Source organism: Saccoglossus kowalevskii, chromosome 11 (assembly GCF_978046115.1).
Source record: "Saccoglossus kowalevskii chromosome 11, keSacKowa6.1, whole genome shotgun sequence".
In the NCBI taxonomy this organism is placed as follows: Eukaryota; Metazoa; Hemichordata; class Enteropneusta; family Harrimaniidae; genus Saccoglossus; species Saccoglossus kowalevskii.
In genome coordinates, this window is record NC_140651.1 from 6,665,761 (window position 1) to 6,676,353 (window position 10,593).

Here is a 10,593-nt window from a genome sequence, read left to right on the forward strand (position 1 = left end):
CATAGAAATACGTGGGAAAGTGGTGCGCGTCTTAGCAACGTAGAACGTCCGTGACGTAGCTCCGCCCCCCGAGGATATGGCGATTACCGAACTCCGCACAGTTCGATACGCGTTACTTATCATCACTGCACAAAGCAGCTTTGCATAGAACTTATTTGCATATTCGAATATGTTCGAACTGCAAAACCCTGTCGGTTAACAAAGTTATGCGTAAGTCACTCGGTTACTTTAATCGCTTTAACAGGACGTTTCACGCCATGGCTCCGAATAAATGTTCCGTTAATTAAATTAAAATATACATGAATTGCGTTAGAAAAGTGCAATCCTTTTCCAGATGAGAAAGCATTAGATTGTACAATAAATGACTAACTTTATAAATTTACAAGAACCTTTGTGTTCTATGGCAGTTAGACGCGGAAAATCGAACCCGTTCAAGCCAGAAATAGTATTGAAATATTCACCAGAATACAAGATGAACGGAAATGTTAGGAAACCCCTTTCAGTGAAATTAGTATTTAATGTTTCTTTCCCAACTATATTCATTAATAGAACGTTTTTTCCTCCAAGTTTTAGTGTATCACGCGCGCCATTTCACTACTATAACATTACCTTGCAAAATAAAGTCCGCGATAAAGTGGTTCGTATTTACGTTTTTACTGAAGTCTGACATTAATGAATAGTTCGGATGTCACATACGTTTTTTTCTACTTTTTGTAGTTCGGTTTCAAATGAAACAACAGCGGAAAAATGGCCGTGCGTAGTGAGGTGATTGACCACAAAATTGAAGGCTGCCTGTGGCAGAGACACCCAGTGGACTATTGCGTCAAGCGCAAAGGTCTCTGGGAAGGAGATTGGGCGATTACTAGTTACCTGCGTCCTACCTACCATTCGCAAAGGACGCCAGGAACCAGCGAACTTAATGGGCTATTCCCCGGTGCGCCACCTAGCGATGCATGTGTTAACATTTCGAGGTCATGACCTCAGTCTCTACATACAAAAAACACGCCATGATGTAGACAGTCCTTGTTCGTGTCACCTCTCTGTCTGTTACTTTGTAACGTGCTGTTTAGCCTATGTGAAAATTAAAAATAATACACACGTACGGCTTTGTTCATCTGTAAGGGAATACGCTTTGGACTGACAGTGTATTTGTTCTACAGTTTATTGCTGTCTCGACCCCCAGGACAACCGGATTCAGTGGACCGTCTAGTCACGGTCTGAATCAGTGCACGGGAGAAAATGTTTGCGAATTGCACGTACGCAAATGATGAAAAGACTGCAGTGATTTGCAATGGTACACGATTTATAGAGCCTGAAGCTCCCTTGACTTATCTTGACAAGGAATTTTGGATGTATCTTGGCATATATGTAGGATTAGTATTATTTGCCGGTAAGTGTCTCAGCATACAGTTCCACAGTACACGAAACGCACTTCCGGGTTTGGAAGCGAGCGTTTATGTGCATTGTTGTGTTTAGTGAGAACGAGTATTGACATCAGAAACGTAATTCGCTCAGTATTCATGAATATGCCTTAGAAAACGAAGATTTTTAGTTACCTACTTTTTAATATACACAACATTTAAATCTACTCGAAACATCTCGTGTTCAAATTTTAAAAATGTGTTATTTTTAATATTAAAAAAATGAAGCATTTTTATTTGCGTGTATTCCTGCCCACTTTTGACTACTTTCCAACTACAAATTTCATTGCTCGTCACTTGCATCTTAGTTAATTAAAACAATTTTGTTTCTAGATTGATGTTGTAAATGTTAATTTCAATTCATTATTAGAAGGTAAGATACGTGGCTAATTTTTGCCCAGTCGGGATGTGATTCATGAAATACATTTTATCTGCTTTAAAGGTGATAAAGGAGATAATATGAGGATTAATCCTTTATTGTATAGCTGAGAAAAAAAATGATTTCCCCTATATTTTTTGTCAAAAACAAGGATGCATTTCTAAATATATGATGTCCCAGTACATCACTTTTTTGTCAGTAGCCCAAGCCAGCATTTGTTTCAGTCAGTTGTAATAAAAGGGGAACCGCTCAATCCCATGGATTGCACCAAAGAATCATGGGACACTATTGTTTATGTTGTTTACAATGTTAATCTATCTTTTGTTATCCATTGTTATTTTAATCCAGAAAGTAAATTTGTTGTGAAATTAATCTTAACTGGAAGGTGCCCCTTTAGTCATAAATAGCCTTGTTGTGTTAAGAAATGGTTTGAGTGCTTTGTAAATATTGATTATCAATGTGCTAAACCTACATTTTGTTCATACATTGCAGAGGTTTATTTTTAACTTGGTGTACACACCTATTTATGTCTGTTGTGGTTATTTTAATATTAATTGTAATAACAAAAATGTCAGACCAATACACCCTGTCACTTGTGTCTCTGTTATTTCTTTTTACACTTTTGCAGTTTAAGATGATTTAATGTACCGGTAATCCCTATTGTGTTTGTTGCTACTATTCAGAGTTAGGAAGGGATTCAATTTGAGTTACTAAATGATAGAGCCCCTTCTTTAACACCATTGCCGATAATATGGCAACAACCTTTGTTTTGTGACACTTATCAAAGTCAAAATTCTCTGGTCTTTCCATATGAAATAATAACTATAATAATAATAACTTTGTCTCTGTTGACAAAGTATCGCTCTGTTCATGCACTGCTTGTTGTCTGCCTTCTTATAAAATGACACCACTTTATCGGCACCATCAGATGGCGTTGTTTTAACCCTGGGTGCTTGTTCACATGTGCATCAACTTGTTAAACATGGAGCTCTGGGTAAAGACCAGCCCTTTGTCTCCAAGCTAAACTAACTCTAGTCGATTATTGAAATAAGCAGTGCCCTCTATAGTGTGAGTGTATCTACTGAAGAATGGAGAACTTTTCTTTGAAAGGCTTATCTGTGGCCAACCCTCTTATATACTTCTTTTTATTAAATATTCTGTTAAATAGATGTACCTACTAGTACATCTGATTACATTGGCAAATTTCACTATGTTATCTGAAGGTCTGATGTCTGGTCTGACGATGGGTTTGCTTTCCCTTGATGTCATGAGTTTAAAAGTTCTAAAAGAAGGTGGAAAACCTAAAGAAAAAAAATACGCTGCCAGGATTCTACCAATTGTTAAAAGACATCATTTATTGTTGGTGACATTATTACTAGCAAATGCTGCTGCGGTGGAGTCAATGCCGTTGTTTTTAGACAGAATATCAGATCCTATCACTGCTATATGTGTTTCAGTAACTGCTGTGTTGCTATTCGGAGAGTGAGTATATTTAACTGTATCCAGATATTGGAATATACATTGTTTTTAAGGAAAAAATGTTTATTGGTATGGTATGGGCCAGGTATTCATTTAATTATTATTGGTACATGGATATAAAGTATATGCAGAATTTTCTTTTTTCTGTCAAATTTTCATATACCTTTCATATGAGCATTTAATTGATAGAGCCATTCAATGTAAATAATACCGGTATAATAATTAACTTTTTTCAAAAAGCAGTGATTTTCTGTATTATTCCGAGCACTCTTTACTATGAAACTTAATATGTGGGTCATTAAGCAACACTAAACATTTGGCTGATTTGGGGGATTACAATCAATTTCAATTGAGCTGTGACACAGCAATGTTTTCAGTTCATACAAGATCCAGGTGAATATTGCCTCCTTTTAGCAACACAAGTACAAAAACATGTAAAGTTAAAGTTGAGAAAATGTCATCAATGCTATTTTAATAATCATTAATTAAATACTGTAAAACAAGTTGAAAAAGCGACATGCAGTTTTAGCCAGTTGTGGTAAAATGACGTAATAGCGAAATATTGATTTAGCGAATCACTCTTGTCATTGTTGATTTCCTGTTTTCACAATACTTGTCTGTTGTGTGCCAAAAACAAATGTGCAGTTATCACCTCCATAAAAACAAAGAAAAACTGTCAAGTGTAATTAGGAAGCGCCCCAGATTTTTATGTTCCAGATTACTGTATACAAATCACCAAGTCTTGGCCATTTTGTATTTATCATAAAGTCATTAGCGACATCTTGAAATAGCGAATCAGTTCTCTCGCTAAATTTGCGAAAAAGACATGTTTTACTGTATACATGTTTGTGCTTCTGGTAATACCAGTATAACAACCTATAGGCAATGTTATTGTTGCATTTTTCGAGCCGGTGTTGATCAATGGGTTACATTTGCTTTACTCATTTGCATGCTCTACATTATTCTACATGTCACACAAGGTCATTGATTTTTTAACAGCGGTGCCATTTCATTCTCATTGTGTGGTTGAAAGAAATGAACAGTTTTGATAATTAACACAAATTGCTAATTAATATTCAATTTTATAGTAATGTACTTTACCATTTTGTCATTTCAGAGTTTTTCCACAAGCACTGTGTACACGGTTTGGTCTGGCAATTGGAGCTACTCTCGTACCGTAAGTTTACTTATACAGTGAAACAAGGAAATAAATGAAAATGTTATGTACTCAGAGGAATTTTTCTGTTTTTTCCCCAGTGGTAAAACAAAATAATGATCATATGTGCAAGTTTTAAATTTCCAAGAATTGTTTTTATATATTTTATTTCTCAGTGACACCCCTTGTAAATCCCCCAGATTTCCTTTTTTTTAACATGACTATGAAGGAATTCCCTACTAAATACCCAATCATGCAGTTTACAACCTTATAACACAGTACTCATGTGAGAATTATATCAGAAAATAGCTGTTTATATCTTGTTGCTATGTGTAAATTTTTAATTCTCTCATTGTTTTTTTGGGTTATACTACTATCTCAAGGGGTGACACAGAGACTATTGGGTTTTTAAAATGCCCAATATTGTTATATTAACCCCGATCAGGGATATGTAGTGATATATATATATAATGTGGATTTGTATTTCTGTAAACTGGCATTCTAATACATTTTCAAGGATAAAAATTGACCCATGGATCGTGAGTTTTGTATTCATATTCTAAAGCTGAAAGCGCATTCCATAGAACTTGCGTATAGATGGGCATGACAAAATCGACACAAATTCTAGTATATTTTAACTAACTAACATATAACTTTTGTTTTTATTTAGTTTGGTATATTTCCTGATGGCCTTGTTATTTATTATATCATGGCCATTAGCTAAGTTACTGGATTGTCTTCTTGGTAAAGATCATGGAACTTTCTTCAGAAGAGCAGGTTTGTAAATATGCATAATAATTTATAATATATTTTGATGGTATTTTGATTTTATCCAATGAAAACTTAGCTTACATATCACATATCAAAGAAGCTGTCTCATTGGTCAATCCATAACTATTTTCTTAGAACTTGGTGCATTGGTTGATTTGCATACTGAGAAGACCTCAGACAATGAAGAACCATTAACAATGGATGAAGTATTGATCATAAAAGGTGCATTAGATATGAGAAATAAAACTGTTAAGAACTCGTTTACTCCAATGGAGAGTGTCTTCATGGTTGATATCAATGATAAGATGGACGACCAATTAATGAACCAGGTAACTTCCAATAAATGAACCAGGTAACTTGCAATAAATGAACCAGGTAACTTGCAATAAATGAATCAGGTAACTTCCAATAAATGAACCAGGTAACTTGCAATAAATGAACCAGGTAACCAGCATTTACTGAGCCAGGTAACTAGCAATTAATGAGCCAGGTAACCTGGTTACCAATAATTAATAAACCAAGCAACTAGCAATTAATTAGACCCTAATAATAATATTATGTACATATAACTGAAACTTAATTTTTGATGTTAGTGTTGTAATTATGTTAAGTGAATATTTAAATTTTCCAAAGTCTAGGAGCAAAATATAACAATTACTCTAAAACCTAATTATTTGGATTATTTGTGGAGGATTACAATTGTAGTAAAATGGTTAATTACTTACGTTGTTACGATGAAATCAAGAGTAAAATGTCATACTACGAGCAGTGAATGTTGGTGTTAATAAAACTGTGTATAAAGCAGAAGTGAAATGCTATATGATGTCTGTCAAGGATCTGAAACTGAAAATCTGTCACTACTTCCTGTTTTGAGAAAACTTCATATGGTATACTGTAAAACTAACTGCAATTTGTGTCACTTTGAAACACAATTTAAATAGTAGTACAATGTACATTTTCAAACTGTATGAATAATAGGGGGAAATGTCCATGTAGATTGCTTGAATTATACATTCATACTGAATAATAATAATAACAACTTTATTACACTACTAAAAACCTCCAAAAAAACAAAAAGAAGTTAAAACTATTTATTAAGTTATTCCTGTGCACTGATCTTACTACATCATGATTTCTGTATACTCGACATCACTTTATTCATTACCTCTCTTGCACATAACTTAATTCTGTGACTTACTTAATTACATCACTTACTAGATCTAATGACATCATTAAATATTCCTGTGCATAAAACATAACAATTGTGTTTTTTTGACAGCTATTATCTAGGGGGCATTCCAGAGTACCAGTGTATGAAGGTCATCCCAATAACTTAATTGGTGTTTTACTTGTTAAAACATTAATTAAAATAGATCCTGATGACGCTATTCCGATTAAGGAAATCTTTATAAATCATTCACGCAAACTTCCAGTTGTATCGGAAAACAAACCACTTTATGATTTGTTAGATTTATTCCAAACTGGAAAAAGTCATATGGCAGCAGTCAGAAAAGAGGTAACAGTGATAGAGGAGCATGATGGGAATGCTATCAACACCACTGATCAAGGTTTACAGGTAAGCTACTGATAAGTACAAGTTCATGTTGTGCTAGAGATCCTTTACATCTGATATGTGTATAATTGGTATGAAATTGTCTAAATACAATATCAATATTCCAGAAGTCTCAGTTTTTTAAAAACTAACGAGAGACCTAAAACACTTTTCTGCCTAATTTATGTACATGCAAACTGTTTACGATGGTTATATCTATAACTGAGTGATTTAAGATCCAGTGGTGACAATTTATCGATATCATAGATTTTCAAATAATTGAGGTAATTATATTCTGCGAAATTTCATTTTCAGGAAATTATTGGGATCATAACTCTTGAAGACATTATTGAGGAAATCTTACAAGAAGAAATTGTTGATGAAACCGATGTCTATGTTGATGTACACAAGCGTATCGGTGTAGCCAAGGCCAAGTTAGCAAGGTCATTATCAGCAGACCCAACAAAAATACAAAGACTTCAGGTAAAAATTTCACAGTAAGATTTGAAACATTCTTGACATATCGTGCACATTAATATCTATAAATATGGTACACAAGTAACTTTAGTGGTCGCAATCAATGATCGTCCGGTGTCATTTAGTATATTATTGTTTAATCATATTAACTGTAATGACTTCATTGATTTTAGATACCACCACCTCATCTTCTCATTAATGCTGAAGTCATAGATTCAACTTCATCCGTAAATGACGACACACGACCGCTATTAAACACTGAATCATCAACAGACGCACCTATATGTTAATTCATTTCACCGAATATTACAGGTAAACAGACCCATATGGTAACCCATAATCCAGGAATGTAAGCTTTTTTTTTAATAACAAGAAAGTAAATTTTATAAATAATTACTGGTGATCTCATTGTATAATACCATTTTTAGTTCCTGTTTAGATTAAGTAGATTTACTTCTGTGCTTCCTTACATATATGTACATTCCTATCACTGACGTGAGTTTGACATGTACATCTTAAACTGTCACATTTATGCACAGACATTCCTCTCAAAATTAAATCCAAGATTGCCAAATGGGTGGACATTTTAAAATTCATCAAAATCAAAACTTTCTGACATTCCAGTCTCAGTCATGATATTATCATTAAAACTTGATACATACCGTACATTGAACATTATGGGACATTCATGCACCTCACTTTACCTCACTTTGCAATGCTTTAAATTCTTTTGTTATGTGCCATTCACTCTACTGTGATTACCTCTCAGTTACAGCTTATAGATGTTTCTTTAATACATTACTTACTTTGTCTTGAATTGAATAATTGAATATAATTAATCACAGGCAAATATTATACAAAATTAATCACGCTTTATATGTATGAGTGAAATTTTAATAAAAACTAATTGACTGATACATCTAAAGTTAGTCCTGGGTCAACTTCTCTTGTTAGTGTCCGTTCATTTCTCTGCCTGTGATTAGTATGATTACTGCAATCGAATATTTATAGGTGCTCTATTACTGGAGTTACACATCAGATTATTCTTATATGTTTGATTGCTTCAGAGACAAATTTATATGAATATTTTTACAATGAAAATTTCATTTCAATCTTAAGACTTTCATGAAATATCAAATCCCCCAAAATCGTTAACAGTGTGCAGTAGGTGCCAACTTTATTTCAAACTTGGTAACTCAAATATTTATTATGTTAGGTTATTCACATAACACCAGCCCTATTTCTGTCATATACAGTAATATGTTACTAATAAAAAATAGACTTGTAATCAAATATTAAACCAAACAGGGATGTCACTTGGTCCTATTGATTCTAATCTGAGAGTTAAAATTTTTGATATGCAGGAAAAAAGATTTAAACACATATTGATAAATATGTAGAATTTCTTGTTATGTGTGTGGGTGTGTGTTGGAAGGGGTACAAAGTTCACATCAGTAAACATGCACAGGATGTGGTAACCTGATACAAGATACCGGGGTATCAAACAAATTGAAAAAAATCTTTCTCATTTGTGTATCCGACAGGGTTAGTGTAGGTCAGGGTGTGCTAAACCAAAGGAGCCTTTTAAACAGTTTTTGGTTGTAAAGGCAGGAAAAGAAAGGTATTCACTTCCTAAGTATTTAGTGGACAATTGTGAATTGTATTAGGTATATAAATAAAGTACAAACTCAGAAGCAGGTTGTCAGAATTAAACGCTTTTTTCCCAAAATTTAAAATATTTGTTGACTATTGTTGAGGATATGGTGTTCAGCAGTCAATTCTGTTAATACTGACTCCAGATTTTATATTTGAGAGGAGCTTGCTGGGACAAATGATTTAGTCGTTTATTGCTTTCAATAATTTATGGGAACAAAATGTTTTTACATTTACATAATGTTATTCATTTATCATGTATTATTGTAGTCATGTGATTATATTTTGTTTCATTGTCGTTTTTATATTATTATTATAATATTATTTCATTACTGCCGTTACTAATAACAGTGAAGCCCCTCTCACAAAAATGTTGCATAGTAATATAAAAATAATTTTTTGTTTTGTTCAGAGTGATGGAAAAGAACAGCATGCTAATACAACACATATTGGAATAAATACTGCCATCAATGATGATACACCACTACTCAATAATGAAGAAGTACCAAACACTGATGAATTGGATAACTTGTATGCATGACAACCTAGCTATCATTTATGTACACATCAAGTCAAAACTGAATCAATTGTAAATTGAAATCATGAAATTTTTTAAATAAATACAATTTATTGCCATATGTACAAAAATGCAATTATTAAAAGTTACATTAACAGAAGTATAAAATGCAGATATGATTGGAAAGTAGAAATGTTACTGTGATTTTTGTATAATCATGCCATAAAATAATTTAGTTTTAAACTTTTATGATGACGAAAATTTACTTTTACCCACGGTAACAGTATTTGCCCAGAAATAAATATTCATATTTCTGGTCTTTGTGTGCATCACAATTTTTCTAAAGTTTTTTTTGTTAGGAATTTCAGACACAGAAAAAGAAAAAAACAAAGTATTTTTAAGAGAGTTTAAAGGAGAATTCATGAGTGTACAGATATATACTTACAGTCGAGTAAATTGCACAAGGGGCTAACTATTTAAGAATGGGTGCTGTATCTTTTATTTTGTCATGAAAATACTTTACACTGTTGGTCTTTCTGGGAACTGATGCTTATAATGTAATAGAATTCAATAATTCCAATAAATATACTTAACTATATTTTATAAAGTTATTCAAATAATGTACTATGCATTAAATAAAATAAATCTCTACTACAAAATAGTATGAATTTGTTTGATTTCTGTTCTAAATGAGAACTTTAAATAGGAAATAAAGGACAATGCACTGTCCATCATCGAAAGCGATAATGAATTCCCCACAGCGCCATATTGTATGAGAAGGTCTATGGTCTATTGTGTTTTTGTTTTGTTTTTTTATACATGTATATATATTTCTCCTTGTACTTTGTGACCATTTTCTTTCCCTCCGGGGATTGTGTAAGAGTCAATAAGTAAATAAATAAATATGGAAAGATATGCGAGGTGAAGCCAAACGTATTATTGTGTCTAGACTCTTCTCTGAATACCAACATCAGAAATAAACAAATTTAGTTAAATTTCGGGATTATTTGGTGAAATGCATCTACTTGTGAATAGAGGTTTACATAATCGTGTGAGTCTATGACGTTATAAAAACCCCTAATTTTAATAGAGGTGAATTTTAATAACTGCAATTGAGAACATGGATGTGCGAAATAAAACAAATAGTAAAACAAATTTACATTTCCGCAGAGATTTTGACTTTCATTG

At 32.9% G+C, this 10,593-nt stretch overlaps 2 protein-coding genes across 2 annotated transcripts in view; one reads left to right on the plus strand and one right to left on the minus strand.

Moving 5' to 3' along the window:
- Positions 1 to 10,593, minus strand: part of LOC144357768 (uncharacterized) — a 45,449-nt gene that overhangs the window by 8,195 nt on the left and 26,661 nt on the right. The window lies entirely within an intron of this gene.
- LOC100379052 (uncharacterized) lies at positions 874 to 7,182 on the plus strand. The gene is given in 8 exon segments (XM_006814811.3): positions 874 to 1,390; positions 3,024 to 3,282; positions 4,397 to 4,456; positions 5,106 to 5,212; positions 5,342 to 5,535; positions 6,486 to 6,782; positions 7,074 to 7,151; positions 7,153 to 7,182. Coding segments are annotated over 8 exon segments (1,176 nt in total). The 5' UTR covers positions 874 to 1,239.